The sequence below is a fragment of the Thamnophis sirtalis genome, unplaced genomic scaffold (assembly GCF_051295495.1).
Source record: "Thamnophis sirtalis isolate CommonGarterSnake01/CBP01778 unplaced genomic scaffold, rThaSir2_p1.2 scaffold_4, whole genome shotgun sequence".
In the NCBI taxonomy this organism is placed as follows: domain Eukaryota; kingdom Metazoa; phylum Chordata; class Lepidosauria; order Squamata; family Natricidae; genus Thamnophis; species Thamnophis sirtalis.
Window position 1 is genome coordinate 98,767,626 of NW_028261384.1, and position 22,650 is coordinate 98,790,275.

At 37.5% G+C, this 22,650-nt stretch overlaps 1 protein-coding gene across 6 annotated transcripts in view; it reads right to left on the minus strand.

Annotated features, from left to right (window-relative positions):
- MLLT6 (MLLT6, PHD finger containing) overlaps window positions 1–22,650 on the minus strand; it is a 121,724-nt gene that overhangs the window by 63,978 nt on the left and 35,096 nt on the right. For 4 of the 6 annotated variants that reach the window (XR_015696431.1, XM_087713541.1, XM_087713539.1 and 1 more), the window contains exons 3-7: window positions 22,120–22,174; window positions 20,493–20,602; window positions 19,361–19,464; window positions 17,816–17,909; window positions 13,070–13,177 (exon numbers count right to left, since the gene is read on the minus strand). Coding sequence is in view for 5 of the 6 variants with exons in the window: in XM_087713541.1 (XP_087569667.1) it covers window positions 13,070–13,177; window positions 17,816–17,909; window positions 19,361–19,464; window positions 20,493–20,602; window positions 22,120–22,174 (471 nt within the window). In the remaining variant the exon portion in view is untranslated. Of the gene's footprint in view, window positions 1–13,069; window positions 13,178–17,815; window positions 17,910–19,360; window positions 19,465–20,492; window positions 20,603–22,119; window positions 22,176–22,650 lie in introns of those variants that run through there. The other 2 variants (XM_087713540.1, XM_087713543.1) reach the window with 2 other exon arrangements.

Genomic DNA, 22,650 nt, shown 5'->3' on the forward strand with positions numbered 1-22,650 from the left:
TCTTTTTTTTAAAACACTCAGTGCTGGGAGTTTCAAGCAGCTGGGGGTTGGGTGGCATTGGAGCAAGCACAGAAAAAGGCCGATAGTTAAATGAGGAGAAGAAAAAAAAAAGTAAAGCAAGAACGGGGAGGAGGAAAGGGAGCTCTCATCTGAGCACAGGAAGGCGGTGCCCACGTTGCACATACTAACTTGTAGATCTCCAACGTCAGGGTGAGTGAAATAGGAGCTCTTCAGATGCCAGCGAGGGCTTACCCCCACCTTCCTTCCCCAACTCTTCCTGTAAGTCTGGGCACTGAAGGAAAAGCAGACAGTGCTGGGCAATCAGATATGTTGGTGTGCCCTGCCTGATGGGCTGCCCTTCCTCTCCTGCAAACAAGGACAAGCCTTTATCTGAATGCAGGCTCCCTCACCCTCAGCTTTGGTGAAACATGATAGCCTAGTCAGGAAAAAAAGTGTGGAGGGGTGGGTGAAGATTGCGCAAGGAGGGGGGGGCAAACTGAGCACTTCTGAATCACATGCAGGACAGAATTTTAACTAAGAGTCACTGCTGAATATTATTTTGGAACACAGGGATAATGTCAAAGATGGTAGAAGCTCTTAGTATGTGCAAAAATATCCTTCCTTTTTTTTTAAATCCTCCATCACACTATCTGAAATTAAACTTTCAATTCTGCTCAGTCACAAACCATAAATCAGTTTTCTTGGCACACATAAAAGGTAAAGGTTCCCCTCGCACATATGTGCTAGTCGTTCCCAACTCTAGGGGGCAGTCCCTGTTTCATCCCTGTTTCAAAGCCGAAGAGCCAGTGCTGTCCGAAGACATCTCCGTGGTCATGTGGCCAGCATGACTGAACGTCAAAGGTGCACACGCTATTACCTTCCCACTAAAGGTGGGTCCTATTTTTCTACATACATTTTACATGCTTTCGAACTGCTAGGTTGGCAGAAGATGGGACAAGTAACGGGAGCTCCCATGGTGCTAGGGATTCGAACCATCGACTGCCAACCCTTCTGATCGACAAGCTCAGCAGACACTGAGCCACCATGTCTCTTTGGCACAGATAAAGGACCCTAAAGAAAAATGACTCTGATTTTTGTAAACCTTACAGCAACCCTATATAGTAGGCCTTTTAGGGGTAGGAAAATGAAGGTTGCCTTAGACTAACCAGGAGTTCACAGTGTAGATGATACCTGGACAAAGAACTTCCAAATTTAGAGGTTATTTTCTTGTTCAGCATGCTACACCAATAATTTGGTTCAAAACAGATGGGCTATCGTACCCTATGCATTGAACCCACTGGTTATTTAAAGTCTGTGCAAAATAAATAGTTATTCACAGCATAAATTTAACTGAAGCCAATGTGTAGCTTGTTTAGCTACTGGATCCAATTGTAATGCAATACAAAGAATGGGCAATCAGCTTTAAATTGCCATTTTAAATGTAAAGCACTTCCTATGGATTCTGCCTGGTTTTTAAGATCCATAGTTGTGAGCTGCTTAATTTCACTAATCACATTTGGTGTGAATATTTTTCTGTGTCTGTTCTCCAGGTCATAAACTGGAAGTTAGGCTAACTCCTTTTCTCTACTGGCAGATAAAAGCATTTTTTTTTATTAAGGCAAGTTTTTGATGGACAGACTGGTCTAGTAGCTCAGTTGAGTGGGTGCAATGTTGCCACTGATTCCTTTTTAGAGTTGAGAGAAGGTGACTGGCCCAGAATCAGCAAACTGGTTTTGTGCCTAAGGCAAAATAAGAACTGGTTCTACCCCAGTGCCCAACCGTTACACCAAATTGGCTTTCAAAGAGATACATAGTTTTTGATATAAAACACACACACACACACACACACACACACACACACTGATCTCAGTGAAACAGGAAATGTATGAATAGAGGATCCAATGAAGAGGGTTCACATGGTTTAATACTCCACTAAACAAAATAAATGCTATTAAAATTAAAATCCTAGCACAACATTTTTTGAAGAAAATTGGAAATTCCGAAAAAAAGCTAGTTTGGAACTCTCTTCCTTCATGTGCTAATTTGGTGTCAGGTTTGTATCTTCAATCCCTGAATTTCTAGTTTCAGATTGTGAACTTCATATTCTCTATTTTGCTGAGGTTTACTGATTCTGGAAAACAAGGATGAAATGTAAAAATAACTTTCTAGTGTACTTCCAAGATGTAGCACGAAAAACCACAATACTGAACATTTTAACCACTTTAATTCTGTCTGATATTGCAGAATAAAAAAGATAACATCTAAAAACCATTTTAAAAAGATGAGCCTATTTCTGTTCACTCTTTCAGATTTCAGAAATAACTTTTTATACTTTTAAGTTTTTTAAAAAATCAGATTAACTTCAAAACCCCTGTATTTTCAAAGTGACAGAAGTTGATCCAGATGCTGATAATATTGCCTTGGCCAATACTTCACTTAATGCATAAGCAATGCAGTAGGAAGAACATATGATTAGTTAAGCCAAATGAAAACTTGGATGCTGCTTGTCAGGAGAAGTAAAGCATATTTTATTTCCTATATCAAAGAAGCTCGGATATGGACTATCAGTTACTCATAAACAAAGTGAGAAAGGAATGCTGCACTAGATTTGGTATTCTTTTTTTACAATTGTTTGACTTGCCAAAAATGTGGGGGGGAGAGTGAATTTAATTGATGCATATGTTGTTTTGCAGAAAGGGCTGCTGTCTATACTTGTGGAGAAGACAGCTTACTGGCTCATCAATTGTTTGTTCAGATGAGACACCATTGGAAAGGGAAACAAAACATGATGGACACAGCAGAGTTGCCTCAAATAGTGAGATGGGCAGCAAATAAATTTAGTAGTAGTAGTAGTAGTAGTAGTAGTAGTAATATTATTATTATCACAACAACAGAATTGTATCACAGCGGCCAGTAGTTTCGCCGGATTTGGCATTGGTTACTAGTTGGGCCGCACCCAGGGGCCTAGGACGTCGTAATGTATTTTCGTAATATGCGTGCAGATCCAAGCAGTGTGGCTTTTTGCATTTGACCGATGGTGATTTTGTCAATTTTTAACTGTTTTAAATGTAATTCCAGTGCTTTTGGAATAGCACCCAGTATGCTGATTACCACTGGAATTACCACTGCTGCTTTGTGCCATAATAGTTGAATTTCGATTTTTAAGTCTTGGTATTTTGCAATTTTTTCATATTCCTTCTCGTCGACCCTGCTATCACCTGGTATTGCGATATCTATGATTGTAACCTTATTTTTCTCAACCAGTGTGATGTCTGGTATATTATGCGCCAGTATTTTGTCCGTTTGTATGCGAAAATCCCACAAGATCTTGACCATCTGATTTTCGGTGACTTTTTCAGGCTTATGTTCCCACCAGTTTGTTGCTGTTTTAATAACAACAACAACAACAACAACAACAATAGAAAAAGCAGGGGCACAAAATGGATGATTTGAAACTCTATGGAAAATCAGAAATAGAAATCCAATCATTGACAAACACAGTCTGAGTATTCAGCATCGATATTTCAATGCAGTTTGGCATGGAAAAATGCGCCACTGTATGCATAAAAAGGCGCAAAATCACTGCATGTGAGGGAATTGAAATGCCCAATGGCCAACTAATTAAATGCAACGAAAATGAAGCCTACAAATACTTAGGCATTCTGCATTTGGATAACATCAAGCATGAAGTAAAAACCAACAGAATTAGGAAAATTTTGAAATCTAAATTGAATGGTGGAAATACAATCAAGGCCATAAATACCTGGGCAATACCAGTTATAAGATACACAGCTGGTATAGTTAACTGGACACAAGCTGATTTGGACATTTTGGACCGAAAAACCAGCAAACTAATGACAATGCACTACAGTTTACATCTACGTGGTGATACTGATAGACTATACCTGCCACGAAAATCAGGTGGCAGAGGATTATTACAAGTGAAGCAAACAATTGAAGAAGAAAAACATGCACTAGCTGATTATTTAAAAGAAATTCAAGAAGATCTATTAATCGAAGTAAAGAACAAAAATCTACCGAAGGCCCAACAGACAAAACAACAATACAGAAAAGATGTGATAAAATCAAGAATGGAGAGTTGGCAGAACAAAGCCCTGCATGGCCAATTTCTGGAAAAAATAAAAGATAAAGTGGACAGTGAACAAACTTGGTTATGGTTAACAACAGGTACATTAAAGAAAGAAACAGAGTCACTAATCCTGGCAGCGCAAGAACAAGCTATCCGCACAAATGCCATTAAGGCCAAAATCGAAAAATCCTCTGATGATGCCAAATGCAGACTTTGCAAAGAAGCTGATGAAACTGTTGATCACATACTCAGCTGCTGTAAAAAAATCGCGCAGACTGATTATAAGTTGCGGCACAATTCAGTAGCACAAATGATCCATTGGAATTTGTGCAAAAATTATAATATTAAAACAGCAACAAATTGGTGGGAACATCAGACTGAAAAAGTCACCGAAAATCAGATGGTCAAGATCTTGTGGGATTTCTGTATACAAACGGACAAAATACTGGCGCATAATACAACAGACATCACACTGGTTGAGAAAAATAAGGTCACAATCATAGACATCGCAATACCAGGTGACAGCAGGGTCGCCGAGAAGGAACAGGAAAAAATCGCAAAATACCAGGACTTAAAAATCGAAATTCAACAACTATGGCACAAAGCAGCAGTGATGATTCCAGTGGTAATTGGCACACTGGGTGCTATTCCAAAAGCACTGGAATTACATTTAAAACAGTTAAAAATTGACAAAATCACCATCAGTCAAATGCAAAAAGCCGCACTGCTTGGATCTGCACGCATATTACGAAAATACGTTACGACGTCCTAGGCCCCTGGGTGGGGCCCGACTAGTAACCAATGCCAAATCCGGCGAAACAATTGGCCGCTGTGATTCAATTGTATAATAATAATAATAATAATAATAATAACAAAACAACAACAACAACAACAACAACAACAACAACTCCGCCGTTGCCGGTCCCAAGCCCGGATGAGAAAGGAGGAAGGTTGGGATCAGGTTGGCATCTGGTCCCGTAAAAAAAACCCCCGCCAACCCATACAATATGGTGAAAAAAACGAATAAGAATTCCATACCGCATCGGTCGTCGCGCGGGTTAACAAGGGCCGCGGCGGATGTTGGGGTCCCTGGACATCCGTCGACAAGTGGGCTACAAGTGGACCAGCCAACAAAACGACAAAAATATAGTGCAGATGAAAACCGTGCCATAATGGCCTGTTACTACAACTCAGAGCCAGAAAAAAGAGGATATTTAAAGCGAATGTATGAATTATGGAAACAACAATATCCAGATTCAAATGTTAGTGAACAACGACTAGCAGATCAAAGGCGATTTATTATACGGAATAAAGTGTTTAGTGAAGTTGAACATGAGGAAATTCAGGCAAATTGCAAAACCCAAAAAACAATATCACAAGCGGAAATAACTGATATTCAAGACACAACTAAAGACACTATAGTAGAACTCCCAGAAGAAGCTCTCAGGGAGGAAATAACATCACCACCACTAGAACCAGTTATCACTGAACCAACTGATGAACTAACTCAAAAACAAAAAGAATTGAAGGATAAGATCATGGAGCATTTTCTGCTTAATGAGGAAAGGCAACGTTTACCATCACTAAAAACTGTGCCTAAGAAAATTTTGGCCCCTATCATGAAAATAGTTAATGCAGTGTTTTCAACAATTGAACCGGGATCCATCTTGGAAACAAACCAGTTAATGTACAGCGCAGCTGTAATAGTCACTAATGAACTAGGCATTAAAATTAAAGTACCTAGTCACACAACAGAAAAAGCATCAAAGCCAAAGTGGAAAATCCGTCTAGAACAAAAAATCAAAAAATGAAGGGCAGATGCTAGTAACTTAAAGAACATGCATGAGCAACGGCTTAAAAACAACAAAATCATAGATCGGCTAATCAGAAGATATAGATTGGATACAAGAAACATCAATGAAGCTGTAGAGATTGTAAAACAGCAGATAACAGCAACAGCTAGAAAAATTGAAAGATATGAGGCACGAATCATCCAATATAAACAAAATCAGCAATTTCGATCAGACCAACGGCGTTTTTATCAAAGTCTTAATGTGAATGGTGACACCAAAAGTGAAAAACCAGAAAAGCAGGCCACAGTTGAATTCTGGAAAGAATTGTGGGAAAATGCAAAGGACTACAACAAGGAAGCAAAGTGGATACATGACTTTGAGAAAAGCATTGGCAACAAACAAATGCAAGTATTAGAAATAACAACTGAGATGATCAAAAATCGAGTTAAAAAGGTAAAGAATTGGACATCACCTGGAAAGGACCAATTACATGATTTCTGGCTCAAATATCTGACCAGTTTACATGCAATATTGGCCAGGCAACTGAATGAAATTTTACAAAAGGACCAAATTGATGAATGGTTGACAACTGGAAAAACATACTTGATTCAGAAAGATCCAACTAAAGGAACAACACCTGAAAACTATAGACCAATAACATGCTTACCAACAACCTTCAAATTACTCACAGGCATTATTGCAGATAACATGATGGATTATTTGGAAACAAACAACATCTTGCCAGTAGAGCAAAAAGGCAACAAAAGAAGGAGCAGGGGCACAAAAGATCAGCTTCTAATTGATAAAATGATATTAGAAAATTGTAAGAACAGAAAAACGAACTTGAATATGGTCTGGATTGATTACAAAAAGGCATTTGACTCACTGCCACATAGTTGGATCATAAAATGCTTAGAAACAACTGGCATTAGCAAAAATATTACATCCTTTACTGAAAAGGCAATGAAACAATGGAGAACTGAGTTGGCAGTAGGGAATGAGAGCTACGGAATGGTTAATATCAAGCGAGGAATTTTCCAGGGTGATTCACTTTCACCTCTTCTCTTCATCATCGCAATGATCCCACTATCAGTAATCTTAAAAAAAATGAAATTAGGCTACCAAACAGCCAAAAAAGCTGAAAAAATTTCGCATTTACTATATATGGATGATTTGAAACTCTATGGAAAGTCAGAAAAAAATCCAATCATTGACAAATACAGTCCGAGTATTCAGCACCGATATTTCAATGCAGTTTGGCATGGAAAAATGCGCCACTGTATCCATAAAAAGGGGCAAAATCACTGCATCTGAGGGAATTGAAATGCCCAATGGCCAACTAATTAAATGCAAAGAAAATGAAGCCTACAAATACTTAGGCATTCTGCAGTTGGATAACATCAAGCATGGAGAAGTAAAAACTATTGTCAGGCGAGAGTACACCAACAGAGTTAGGAAAATTTTGAAATCTAAATTGAATGGTGGAAATACAATCAAGGCCATAAATACCTGGGCAATACCAGTTATAAGATACACAGCTGGCATAGTTAACTGGACACAAGCTGATTTGGACCTTTTGGACCGAAAAACCAGGAAACTAATGACAATGCACTACAGTTTACATCCACGTGGTGATACTGATAGACTATATCTGCCCCGAAAATCAGGTGGCAGAGGATTATTACAAGTGAAGCAAACAGTTGAAGAAGAAAAACATGCACTGGCTGATTATTTAAAAGACACTCAAGAACATCTATTAATCGAAGTAAAGAACAAAAATCTACTGAAGGCCCAACAGACGAAACAAGAATACAGAAAAGATGTGATAAAATCAAGAATGGAGAGTTGGCAGAACAAAGCACTGCATGGTCAATTTCTGGAAAAAATAAAAGATAAAGTGGACAGTGAACAAACTTGGTTATGGTTAAAAACAGGTACATTAAAGAAAGAAACAGAGTCACTAATCCTGGCTGCGCAAGAACAAGCTATCCACACAAATGCCGTTAAGGCCAAAATCGAAAAATCCTCTGATGATGCCAAATGCAGACTTTGCAAAGAAGCTGATGAAACTGTTGATCACATACTCAGCTGCTGTAAAAAAATCGCGCAGACTGATTATAAATTGCGGCACAATTCAGTAGCACAAATGATCCATTGGAATTTGTGCAAAAATTATAATATTAAAACAGCAACAAACTGGTGGGAACATCAGCCTGAAAAAGTCACCGAAAATCAGATGGTTAAGATCTTGTGGGATTTCCGTATACAAACCGACAAAATACTGGCGCATAATACACCAGACATCACACTGGTTGAGAAAAATAATGTCACAATCATAGACATCGCAATACCAGGTGATAGCAGGGTCGCCGAGAAGGAACATGAAAAAATCGCAAGATACCAGGACTTAAAAATCGAAATTCAACGACTATGGCACAAACCAGCAGTGGTAATTCCAGTGGTAATTGGCACACTGGGTGCTATTCCAAAAGCACTGGAATTACATTTAAAACAGTTAAAAATTGACAAAATCATCATCAGTCAAATGCAAAAAGCCGCACTGCTTGGATCTGCACGCATATTACGAAAATACGTTACGACGTCCTAGGCCCCTGGGTGGGGCCCGACTAGTAACCAATGCCAAATCCGGCGAAACAACTGGCCGCTGTGATACAATTGTACAACAACAACAACAACAACAACAACAACAATAATAATAATAATTCTTTGCAAAGAAGCTGATGAAACTGTTGATCACATCCTCAGCTGCTGTAAAAAAATTGCGCAGACTGATTATAAATTGCGGCACAATTCAGTAGCGCAAATGATCCATTGGAATTTGTGCAAAAATTATAATATTAAAACAGCAACAAACTGGTGGGAACATCAGCCTGAAAAAGTCACCGAAAATCAGATGGTCAAGATCTTGTGGGATTTCCGTATACAAACCGACAAAATACTGGCGCATAATACACCAGACATCACACTGGTTGAGAAAAATAAGGTCACAATCATAGACATCGCAATACCAGGTGATAGCAGGGTCGCTGAGAAGGAACAGGAAAGAATCGCAAGATACCAGGACTTAAAAATCGAAATTCAACGACTATGGCACAAACCAGCAGTGGTAATTCCAGTGGTAATTGGCACACTGGGTGCTATACCAAAAGCACTGGAATTACATTTAAAACAGTTAAAAATTGACAAAATCACCATTAGTCAAATGCAAAAAGCCGCACTGCTTGGATCTGCACGCATATTATGAAAATACGTTACGACGTCCTAGGCCCCTGGGTGGGGCCCAACTAGTAACCAATGCCAAATCCGGCGAAACAATTGGCCGCTGTGATTCAATTGTATAATAATAACAATAATAATAATAGCAGCAAATGCAATAGCCTGCTCAGTACAGGTAATTGTTGCTTAACGATTGCCCTATTTAGCAACCATCTGAAGTTATGATAGTTCTGACAAAGTAACTTTTATGACTGGTCCTTGCATGATTGCCATTTAGCATGCTTCCCAGCTGGCTCCTGGTGGATAGAATCAATGGAGAAACTGTAAAATCACAAGCTGCAATCCCATGATATCTCATTTAACAACTGTGATGAGAAGTGAGAACTTAAGTCTGTTGCGGTGATTGATGTTTCACTTATGGAACACACATCAATTAGCAACTGAGTTGCCAGTCCTGATTAGGATCATTAAATGAGAATTATCTGTAACCTGAAAATAGGATGCGTTGTTGCTGAAGATAAGCTTAGGTCTACCTGGTCATGTTATGTAGAATCCCCAGTCTGCATGACATGCTGAGAATTCTGAGAACTGATATCCATATTTCAATTCCCAGCACCAAGGGAATGATTTAGCTTTACAGTGTTGTGTGAACCCAGCCACCGTAGCTTCTAAATAAACCAAGTATGTGTTGCAAATCCAATCAGTACAGGTAGTCCTCAAGTTATGACCATAACTGAACCCCAAATTTATGTTGCTAAGTGAAACATTGGTTAAGTGAGTTTTGCTCTATTTTATGGATTCTTCACCACAGCTGTTAAGTGAATCACTGCATTTGTTAAGTTAGGATCATGGTTGTTAAGTGAATCCACATTCCCCCATTAACTTTGTCTAAAGGTCGCAAAAGCTGATCCCATGGCCCTAGGACACTGCAACTATCATAAATATCAACCAGTTGCCAAGCATCTGAATATTGTTCATGTGACCATGGGGATACTGAAAAATAGTCCTATGTCACTTTATTCAGTGCCACTGTAACTTTGAACGGTCACTAAATGAGCTGTTGTAAGTCGAGGACTACCTGTAGTAGTTTTTAGTAAATCATGTTTAAGCAAAACATTGTTTATGTGGTGAATCCAGTCAAGGTCAATAGTATATGCAAGGGTATGTAGCAATGGCAGATCCTTTCAGGACCCTAAAGACATCATCAGAGATACACAAGGTATGCCTTGATATGAACCCATTTGATTGGATTGTTGCTATGGGAATATAATCAGGACATTGGACACAGATTTTTCTATTTTCTGTTGAAATAGAATAGGGATGTCAAACTCACAGCCCACGGGCCACATGCATAAAGCACTGACCATGACCACGCCTGGTTTAACGAAGGGGGAAACCTTTAGACAAAGTTAATGGGGGAATGTGGATTCACTTAACAACCATGATATGTCACATGACAACATGAGTTTGACACCCCTGAAATAAAAGATAAAATATCAGTGATTCCTTCTACAATCTAACCCTTTTTGTCCTTCTTGTTGTGGATCATCATTGTAGTCTCCATTTTTGCAATAGAGGGATGAAAGGACAAGAGGTAGTTCAGGAAGAATAAAATACAAATACCTAGACACTGCTTTTGCTCTCCTCTTCTTTCCTTCTGTTAATGTAAATATAGCCCTTCTGTAGCTTATCAGATGTGATCTATTCCCCCCCTCCCCAAATTGTCTACCATCCAACTCATCCTTCTGCTTTGTTTTTGTCTGGTGTCACGTTAAATACTTTGTTCCATTACTATATTTACCAAGCCAAGTTTCCTCTTGTCTCTCTTTTTCCTTTCCAGTTTCCATTGCTTTCCCTGGCAGCAGATGCTTTAGGAGAGCACCAAACCCTGCACTGCAAGGAAATTGGACAGACTATCTACCGACAAACAGCACAGCTTTTAATGACAAGAAAACGTTCCACATTTTGCAGAAGCAACATTCAAGTGTAGTCTGTTTTTAGACATATGAGTTTGACTTCTAAAATGGATTAAGCATGTTGACAAGATAAAACAATCCCTGATGCAAAGGCATGGAAATTGGTCCTAATGTTGTTCCAGATAAATATTAATATTACAAAAAGGAACCAAATTCATGCCAGTAAATCATATCCACTTACTTGGAAACTTTAATTTCAATTGTTTTGAGGGAAGGAGGGAGGATGGCAGTGTTGAGAGCAAATGCTATTATTTGCTCTATTATAGGGCACTTTGACTATGGCTGTCTTTAATATTTCTTCTTGAATTTCAACTCCTAGGATTAAAAATAGCTTCTCTGTTTTGCTCTACTTCTGAGTACGATCTGCCCACACCATAGTTGATGCACAACAAACCAGGATGTTACGTACGATTGGATTTTTCTTACTGTGCAGTACAAATTGTTGTACAGCAAAGCAATATAGCAACATTTGGCTCTTATTCTTTAAAAAACATAACAGCAAAAATACATGGAATGTTCTTCTTTTATAAACCCAGGGCATTGAAGATCCATTTATAAAGTTGAAAATTGTCCAATTCTAGAATTCTTTCTCCATCTATTTTTTTTCATTTCTTCCATCCACAAATAAACCTCAATGAATTCAACAGAGTTTATATTGCAGTAGATGTGTTCAGTTAAAGTCCTTTTTACAGCTGATTTTGTTAAAAAAGGAAAAGGTAATTCTATTCGTTCATTCATTCATCCGAATTGTCTGTGTTCCCATGTTGTTCCATTTTCTTCAAGTTCTTTTAAAAAGCAATTTCTGTTGTCCATTGCAACACAATATTTTCAGATGTAATCTGACAGTTGCAGTACTCCAGCTTCCCTTAACTGGCGCCTTCCAGATGTGGGTTGCATCTCTTAACCTTCCTGGCATGGCAAATAGCCATGCTGACTGAGAATTCCTAGGTTTCAATTACATTATTTCTGGAAGGTGCCTGGTGGGAAAAAGCTGTGCCAGTGGAAAATCAGTGACACTGATAACAGTGCCATCTCTAACAGGAACATCTTTCCTCCTAGTACCACCATTTTTTGAAAACAATAACTGACAACTTCTACACACATTTATAATAGTATCTAGTTTATAAAAAGTGATTAAAGTGACAAAACTTATTTATTTCACTAGGCTCCTCAAGTGGCTCAGAGGTACTGAGAGAGACACAAAATGAAAACAGTCCTGAAATTAACAAGGCTGATTCTATTCCCCTTGTAGTTATAAGAGTGGATTTAAGCCTAGATTGAAACCTTGAAGGCGATACTTATATGAAGACAGAGAAGGATTTCTGTGGTTTGTAGTTAACTGCGCCTTCTGCATAACTACAACTTCCCTCTTAGCAACAATAGACCAATGAGGGGCCCTTGGTGCTCTCTGAACCTGCTTGTTTTCTTGCAGACATTTCATTACCCTAACCAGGTAATATATTCAGTGCTAGTGACTAGCACTGATGGCATTACCTAGTTAGGGTAATGAAACATCTGCAAGAAAAAAGCAAGGTCAGAGAGCACCAAAGACTCCTCATTTCAACCCTGAGCCACAATATTCTCCTCTATTAATACAATAGAACAAGTCATGAACCGTCCTGAGTCTGTAAAGTTTCTGCCCTTAGCTAGTTATTGAATGTATAACTGAGTTTCTGAAAAGTAATATAAATTAACCAAATGTTGTCTTCATTGTTACCTGGAAGTATCCAATTATTTCAGAAAATAATATTTTCCAGATGTTGAATTATGCAACCAGTACTAATTCTGACAGATAAAGGAGTAAGGAAGAATACAGTATACCATAATTAGGTAACGTTTACCTATTTGATTTAATCTGCTTTGGTATTAAAAAGGCAAAATACATATTCCATGGAATAATATGTGCACTTACTCTCAACCTTTGATGTGCGCCCTTTGTATTTTACTTTTTTATTCGTCTTCTTCTCTCTTACCTTCTTTGGTTTCTCATGATGAGACACATGCTTCTCTTGTGTAGGGGATGCTGACTGACTCCTCCTTCCTCCAATAAAAGAACCACCTCCAAAATGGCGTGATGTCTTCTGGAGGCAAGTGGGAATTAGGAAAAAGATTTTCGATCAGATGGAAATAGAAGAGAAAAGTGAAAGCAAACAGGGAGAACTAATAGGCTTCTACTACCAATAACAGTTTGGCTTTAATAATTTATAAAACCCTCTTCCTCCTAGACATTTCCACTATCATTTTATGTCAAGCAAGCTTCAAGCTGGAGATGCTGCCAGAGATCATTTTGAGACTATGGCTTAACTGTTAAAGAAAAAGATCCAATCTGGCCTAAAAACTGATCAGTCCCAAAGCTTAATAGAAACGACTCAGAGCAACCTTTTTGATTGCCTCAAAAACAATGTGCAAAAACAGATCTTTGAAGCAGTTGTTGTTTAATAGTAATCTGTTACATCTTAAAAGATCAGTAGTGTTGTTTTCAGAGGGAGTATTTAATTTTTTTCCTATACCCTCTTGTCCAATATGAACCATATTTTATCAGCAATCAAAACTACTGCTACTACTGTTGTCTTTTCATCATGTAGGAGAAAACCATAACTTAGGCTATGGAACAATTTTTTTATTCCTCCAGGAATATTATTTCCTAATCCTAAACTTCAATTGTTTGCTGAAAGAACATTCTAATTAGAAACATAGGTCACTGCTCAACATTGGCGCATTTAATTATACTGTACTATCCTATACTTAATACTATGCTGACTGTATTGTGCTAGTGCACCATTGATAGTAATTGGGAACAGCACTCTTGAATTTCAGGTATAAAATGGTTTAGAGATGCCATTAATGAACATGGGCTCTTCTGCTTTATTACAGAGCTATCTAGCTTTCATAGTAAAAAAAATCATAAATTAAATTTAGGAAGTTATCAATTAGGATAATGCAATGGATACCCTCAGAGACAGATTCTGAGAAGCAGAATGAGAGAAGGTTTGTCCTTAAGGACATGATCTACTAGTTTTAGACTTCCAAGCAGGGTATTTTTCAGATATGATGAGATAACTCACCTAATCTTAACTAGTATTGACTGAAAATGATGGGGTCAAAGTCTAACACATATTGAAAAAGTTAGTTGGAGATGGCTGAGCTAGCCATTCATCTGCTGAAAATTCAATGAGAAGCAGAATCTACACAAGAATACAGCAGTAACTGCTTACATCTATCTATCTTCTATTTATTTCATGGTAAAACTCCCCATGGATAGGGCCCTAATCAGAGGGCTGGAAAGGGAAGGGGAGGTGCCATGTGGATTTCCTGTCTCAGGAATCAAACTGTCTGGAAGATGCCCTAATAGGAATATATATCAGTGAAGCTTTTGGCCAGGCCTATAAAGACAGTAATTTAATATGATGATATGGAAGCTTTTCTTTTAAGCCCTGTAACAAGAGAGGCAACCTACTCAGAATCAGCACTATCTATTATTAAGTTCCTTAGGTTCTGCCATCCTGGCTTAGAAAATTAACCCAAGATTGAGATGAGGCCCCAGTTATGCCCAGGAGTGCTATGCCTTACCTCCCTCCCCTCCTTACCTCCCTCCCTGTTCAGGTTGTCCTGAAAACAAGATAAAAAAAATCTGTAAAAGCAAATTTGCTTGAGCTATACACTTATTAATATTAATAATGAAAAAATGCCAAATGAAAAAAAAATCAAGGTAATATCTGAAACATTACTTCAGAGGCCATCCACAATATTGTACTTGATAATGAGTGATGAAGAGAAGAGTATTTCATTTCAAAGAGGATATTTGGGCGCTTCAGCATTGTTATCTGGAAGTAATGCTTGATTTCCATATATTGACTAAATCTTCTCCCAACTTGTCCTGAGTATTGCTCTCTCTCCCTCTGTGACCCCTGTATGTGAATCACCCAAAGTCATCCCAGGATTTGCCTGAATGATTCTGTGGTAGAGGATCAAATCTATATCTGTCTATAAATGTTTCATTCATCTGCTTTAAGGTAGTCAGCATCTGGCTATGCAGAATGCAAGGCAGAACTAAAAGTTGAGACATTTCTTTGGGACAGAAACCATTCTCTGAATCAAGCATTTGGTTCATTTGTACTTGCACTAGAAGCCACATTAACAACAGAGCAGAGGAATATTCTGGGGTCAGTTATGGAATATTCTTGGGGCAATGAGATCTCACCCAAATTTTATCCATTAATTTTCAAGCTATAGGGATTTGATAATTTGTTTGATGTAGACATGGCATTGGCATCATGTAGAGAACTCAGCATTAATTTGAAAAAAAATGGGTTTTCGAATAAACTGGAGACATTTCTTTAAATTTGTGGTTTGATACAACTGTTTTTTAAGTATAAAATTCAAGTAATGAACAGATAACCTCTCTTACAAATGTTCAGGAAGGACTGTATGTTCTCCTTCCTGTCTGGTCACGTCTGGAAGTTTCATGAGGAACCAAAAAAGAAGCAACATATATCTGGCAAAAATAGATTTGGAATAGGCAAACACTTACCGTATTTTTCAGAGTATAAGACGCACCTTTTTCCCTCAAAAAGAGGCTGAAAATCTGGGTGTGTCTTATACACTGAATACAGCATTTTTTGCCCCCCGAAGCCCCGCCCCTTCACCAAAATGGCCATGCAGAGCCTGTAGAAGGCTTTCAGAGAGCTCCCGACGGCTGGGGAGGGCAGAAATGAGTGAAACATGGACCATTTTTTTGCTCAATTTTGCCCCCCAGCCCCCAGGAGTACTCTATAAGCCTCCTAAAGGCTATATATGCAATTTGTTTGACAAAACACTGGCCATTTCTTGCCTTTTGGGGGGGGCACCCCCCAGGAGCATTTTGCAAGCCCCCTAAAGGCTATTTATGCCTTTTTTGGGGGAAAAACCAGGCCCGTTTTTGGGAGGTTTGCAGAGTGCAAACCCCCCCCCCCTTTTTTAAAAAAAGCCTCTTCAAAACCTTGGTGCGTCTTATACTCTGGTGCGTCTTATACGCCGAAAAATATGGTAGCTTTATAGAGCAGATATTACACTTATACTTATGCAAACCGAAAACAGCATCAGATTCTATTTCTAGAGGAAAGCTAATTTCAGGACAAGAAAAAAAATATGGGAGGGGAAATTGGGATTAAGAGTAAGCAGACTTTTACATGATGACTTTTATCTCAACTTTCTTCACATACTAAACAAGAATGAACCAGAAAAGAAAAATGATGGAACATATATTAGAGAAAGGGATGTAGTGCTTCCTTGTTTTTTTCATGCCTTTTTAATAGTCTTTTAATCTATTTTTTTAAAGAAACTTGGAAATCTTGGTATGAAGGGGTTCAACTTATGCTCCAGTTGACAGAAATTGCTGTTACCGAGCAGGATTTAATTTCTTATTAATATGCTTTTTTACCTGCTGTTTTAAAATGCTATTCTTACATAATTTAGCTGATCTAATCCCTTCTTTATTCATGAAACTGGCAGATAAAAGTAAACTAATATGGCTCCACCATTAGATTTTATTTTGGTCCCTATTTTCTGAGAAATCTTCAGTTAAGCCATGCTATTGAAAATGTTAAAAATAACAGGAAAAGAAAAAAACAACAAAATTAAATGGATAGGGAAGCAGATTGATGCTGCAGAAAAAAATGGATTAGTGTTACTCCAAACTGACTGTTAATCTTGTCCACACAAGAAATAGTTTTAACATTTAGAAGAACAATGTTAGTGTTTCTAAATATGTGGCAGAGGGAAGAGCTACAAATAATTTGCAAAAACTAAAAAACCACAATACCCCTGAGATGTAGCATTCTGTTCCTGTTTTTAAATTAGGTTATATGATTACCTAGGTTAAGATGACATTCTCACTGGGTGGGGCACATTGGAAGAAGCAGATGTAAATGCTGCAGAATGATGAAAATTCCTTAATAGGTGTTTTTTTTTAAGTTTCATCTGATACTTCCAGTACTGCAGGTTTTCAAAATCAAAAATGTATTAGCAAAAGGAATGTATACCATAATTGCAGTCCCTGGAAGGAAAACCTCTCTTAAATCACTATCATCTTACTAAAACCAATTGTTTACTTTCAATAGCCAATATTTTTTAGGATTTTATCTTGGTTAAGATGTTCTGATATAGATGTACAACCAAAAATCCAGTTCCATGTTGGAACTGTTGGAAAACAGTTTCCAACTGTTTTAGATTTATCCTTCACAGCCTATGCAAAAGTTACCATAGAACTGCTACTTTTAATGTTACAGAACATGAATATGATTCAGTATATGTGCTGTAATCATATCGGTTGTATTTCACGTATTAATTTAATTAAAATATTAAATGTTCTTTCTGCACACTTCTTTAACCTGCACTACTCGTTAGCATTGCCTCTCAAGATGCTTCTGAAAAACTAAGGGGAGTGTTTGACTTGGAAAAACTGTGCATACCTGTTTTAATAATTTTAATGTCTCTGTCTTACCCACAGACAATGTCTTCTCCTATATATTCAGCTACATTGGTTTCCTTTCTTGAAACTGACTTTTGAACTTTCTGTGATTTAAGCTTCCGATCTTAGAGACCAATAGTTGGGAAAGGATCATAACCCAGGAATAATGCACATACAAAAATACCTGGGCTTATTATATCCATAGCTTCTGCTTGACCTTGAAAAACTATCTACATTTTATTTACGATTATAACAAGAAGTAATGACTCACCATTTTATTGAAATGGTACTTGCAATAGCCACAGTATTTCACATTATCAACTTCCAAGACTTCTTCTTCACACAAAAGTCCAGCCATTTGAGCACTGAAATATGGAAGTGAACTGATGTAAACTGAGGCCTGGGGCATCCCAGTCAAACCAGATTTCCCTAACTCACTAATTCAACTTTCTTGATCTTTTAAAAAACTTATATAAATAAAATAAAGAATTTACTGTACAAACCTTCTCACCCCTGTCCTAATAACAGAACTATCAGCCCTGTCATGATTATAGGGCAAACTACTAAAAAACAATACATAGATCTCCTTGCTCCTCTTAGTGACTGCCAATTCACATTCTGGTTTGTAAATGAAGATCTGAGACATGTACTACTGCCTTCGTTTCTTTTTTGCATACAGACATCCAAAATTTTATGTAACGACTGATAACATCAGAGAGGAGACACAATCTACTCAAACTGCCTTCATATAGTACATGTTGGTGGAATATATCCTAATGATTTAACAGAAATAAATTAATTAGCAATAAGAAAAGTTATTTTGTTTTTTAACAGGTAAAATATATTTCTCCTTGCTATTGTTGATGCAAAAAAAGGCTATAGCAAAGAAGATTCAATTTTTTAATTGCCCAAACTGACCTCTGTTCTGAAAAGTGGAGCTAATCCACTTTTTCAAGAGAGAGAGAGAGAAAGAGAGAGAGAGAGAAAGAGGGATGGATGGATGGAGGGAGGGACCATAGAAGGGTTATATATTTCTGTCAGATACTGTCCTTTACCAGAATATTATTAATTTATGCATTTTTCAGTCCTGCAGTCTGTTTCTTTGCTGAACAAGAAATCTGTCAATGAACTTAGGCTAGGAATTTGGGCCTCTCTAGGTCATATAGAAAAGGAAGGATAGTAGAAGATTTAGAGAACGGAAATTGAAAGCAAGGGCAGGATGCATATTTCCCCTTTTGCCTTCCATTGTTTTCCCAGAAATCTCCTTCTGGGTCACTTTCCTAACTCATAGATGAGAAAAGGGGTGCAGTAATGAAACAGTCAAGCAGCATTAAATATTCCTGCTTTATTCTCTTCCTTAGGAAGGTCTTCCCTGCCCCTTTCCCCACACCAGTTCTTTTTTTAAAAAAAACAACACTACTTCAATTTTTTTTGTTTCATATTTGGTGCAAAGGCAATGTTATTTAAAAAGAAAGACTGAAAATTAAATATCCAAAATGATGGCCACCCCAATCTCAGATTTGAAATGAAAATGGAGACTTGTGATTTTCATTGGGTGAATAACAGTATGCTGGGAGGGTAAGTTGGTGGAAAATGGACACAACCTTGATGACTGAAGAGGAGAAATAAGCCAGAGTGAAAACATCCATAAAACTTTTAGGTTCCAGGAAGAAGCTTCAATCAATCTTAGGAATTCTTCATTCTTACTAGCTGACAGTATTTCATTGGATCATAAAAGTGATGGAAGAAGCTGAAAGGTTGGAACAGAAATTGGGGAGGAAGAAAGTGATTTTGAAATATATACTTATGGACTCACCAGGTAACATGGAAGGCTTGCCGACAACCATGACGATTGCAAGTCATGCAGGCTCCAGAAGCTGCTTTGCTCTCCCTTCCCTGTTCTTCACAGATGTAACAAGTCTGCAACAAAAACAACAAAACTTCATCTGCTTTTCTAATATGCCTCTTGGTGGAGATTCCAAAATGCAAATTTAAGAATGACATTGTTTGGCAATATATAACTTGTGACAACATAGGATAGTCTGGTGCCCGTCAAATATAGGAGCTACAGAATTCATAGCCAATCGATATGATCTCTGAAAAGAGCCTGAGAACAAAGCCACATAATATGATCATCAGATAGTAAGATATGTACTATAATAGAACAGTCTACACAGGCTTTGGTTCTGCATCTCTGGAGATTTTTAAGAGGCGGAATAGCCACTTCTCAAGGATGGTTTAATTGATTTTCATTTCTCTCTCTGTGGTCTCTTCCAATTCCATAATTCTGTAAGCAAGATGCAGTTTTATGTGTGTGTTTGTGTGTGCTTATGTGTGAAAGAGAGAAAGAGAGAGAGAGAGAATAATATTATTCTAAGCACATGGGAATGCAATCTTGATTGATATTTCCATGTTTGTAAGAGGAAGACTTAAAACTTCCACTCCTACTTTTCAAATTTACTGTTCCTTATATTTTCTTCATGAAATTGTAAAAGAGAAAGAAACTCTTTTAAAAAAGTGCAGTGGGGTGGGAAGGCTTAACGTTTTGTTAAGTTACTTGGCCAGTCTTGTCTGGGTTTGGAAGCAAAGCAGAGTTGAAGTGCTAAAATGGTAGACTATTAGAAACTACCAGATTTTGGGAGACTGAAAAGTCGATAAAAAGAACCCAGAAGGAAGCATTGAGAAACCAAGTTTCTTCTATGACCCAGAAAATTCATGGATGTTTCCATATGGTCACAATTAGTTGACATCATAAGGAGAAATCTCTATTCATTTTTTATTGAAAAAGGATTGGGCCCTCACACTTAAAGAACACATAATGCAAACAAAAGACAGGGAAACTACATGCTAGTATTTAATTTAATGTGTGACATAATTAAATCTGTGACCTGGCCCCAAGACTTTAAAATAGAGTGGGTTAGCTAAGTTGTGATGGATCTCTCCTTTACCTTGTTGAAGCGGTCATGGGGCACATACTGGAGGACAATAGGCTCCATAGTGAGAACATTCGCAAACTGCACCTCAGGGATATATAGAGCACAGACAACATGGGCCCAGCCTGGATGCCAGAAGGACAAAAATGACATGGAGAAAATAAGGAACATATCAGAAAAAGGCATAAATCAGACTGTAATTGGTTTCTGTGGGGGATCAAGCTTTTATGGCCTGATTTTCACTGAGATAATAAAACTACATTTTTCAGACCACAAGTGAGGCCCTTAATGAACTATTGTTCCTCCAAACAGAGTCAATTATCTCTATTGAGAGACACAAAATTGAGGGGGAAGACTTCTAGGTGTTCTCCCATATGCTAATTATCGATGCACAGGGTATTTGCTTTCTAAGAGAAAAAAATACAGCCCAAATCTAGTTCAAAATATATAATCCTATCAAGGGAGAAGATCGAGCCTTTGAATTTGACCATCATCCGTCCGCACCTGGAGAGTCAACAAACGTACAGATCACCTGATTACAGTATTTTCTCCAACTTTGTGAGAAGTACTGTATTTCTATTCAAACATGCATTCACAACTATAAATTAACATTGTAATTCTACGCTGTTGTAGATGTCTAAACTATAGTTCCAGCACTTAACAAGCAATTTGATGATATAAAAACCTGAATGAAAGATTGACATCCTGGTTTTTTTTTTTTTTTGGGCAATATGTAAGATTTATTGTCACAGTAAAAATGACATCTTTGTTGATCCCTTTTTCAAAGATTTCAAACAACTATAATTTCTTTCTCATGCTTCCAAGTTTCATTTGTTCACAGTTCTAAGAGCCTTGATTAATCTAAAAACTTCATGAAAAAGTGGCATTGGGTGAAGCAAAAATACACTCATTATTATTTGTAATGGTGATCAAGTGAGACATAACTTCTTATGTTCTGGGGATGGAGTAAGGAAGTGTCAGTATTGTCATTTCATAATAATAGAGTTGGCAAGCATTTGGAATAATTGCCGCAACAAACATTAAACTTTTGTTGCAGGCACTGCATTGGCTGTCAATAGGCTTCCAGGTACAAATTCAATTTTTTGACCAAACATAATGTGATTCTCAGGTACCTATACAGGATAGTTGACTTCAAGACTTTATCTGTGTTAATGTTGTGTCCTATGTGGATATGCTGAGGGCCTTTTCCCTTTGGGGAAAATTTGGGAGAGAGTGAGAAATGTTTTTCATGAACTGCATTCACCCTTTGGAAAATCTTTGGCTTTTCAGAGCTGGAGAGTAACTTTGCCTATGAAGAAATCCAAAAAGTGGAACTGAAGGGCACCGGATGATTGAAATCCAATCATGATATGTCTCTTAATAATGACCTTAATAGTTCTGAATTTTAATTATTTTGCTTATTTTTTTATCTGCTTTTACTTATAGTAACCAAATTTATATAACCATCCATCTCATAGACAAGTGACACTTACTACTGTGCTACCATTTTGATCTTGATTTTAAATCCACATGCCATGGCAGAAGGAAAAGACGAGAAAAAATAGCTCAAAACCAAAATATTTCTTGTTTAGACTGAGAAATGATATATGGACTGCCCTAATATCTTCAAAGGTAAGCTCACCTCCACTATCAGTCCGCTTCAGTGCTCCATCTTTATGAGGACATAACTCACATCTCTGTACATTAAAACAAAAAACAAAAAGACCCAAGGTTAGGAGTGATACAGTACTTTCATGGTTGTAGAAAGTTACAATTCTCATTATTCTTGATCAGCTAGAAGAACATCCAAAGTTCTTTGAGGCAACTCTTAGTTCTAAAAACATGGGAAAACTGGATGGAAGTATATTTTAAACCACGCATTTTAGAGAAAATTTGCTGGAAATTTATATTTAAATGTATTATAAAAACTAGAAATCAAACAGATTTTAAAATAAAGAAATATGAATAACGTTGCTTGGAAAAATATTACTTTCAGCACTATGACAGGTAGATCTTCAAATAGGAAGATAATGGATACTTTTTTGCTTTTTGCCATACTCTACTCCTTAATTGCACCATAATGTGCCCCTAAAATAGCGATGCAAACTATCTAAACCCAAACATGATCTTATTTTGCTAATTCTGCAATATTTTAATTTGACTCAGTTTAACA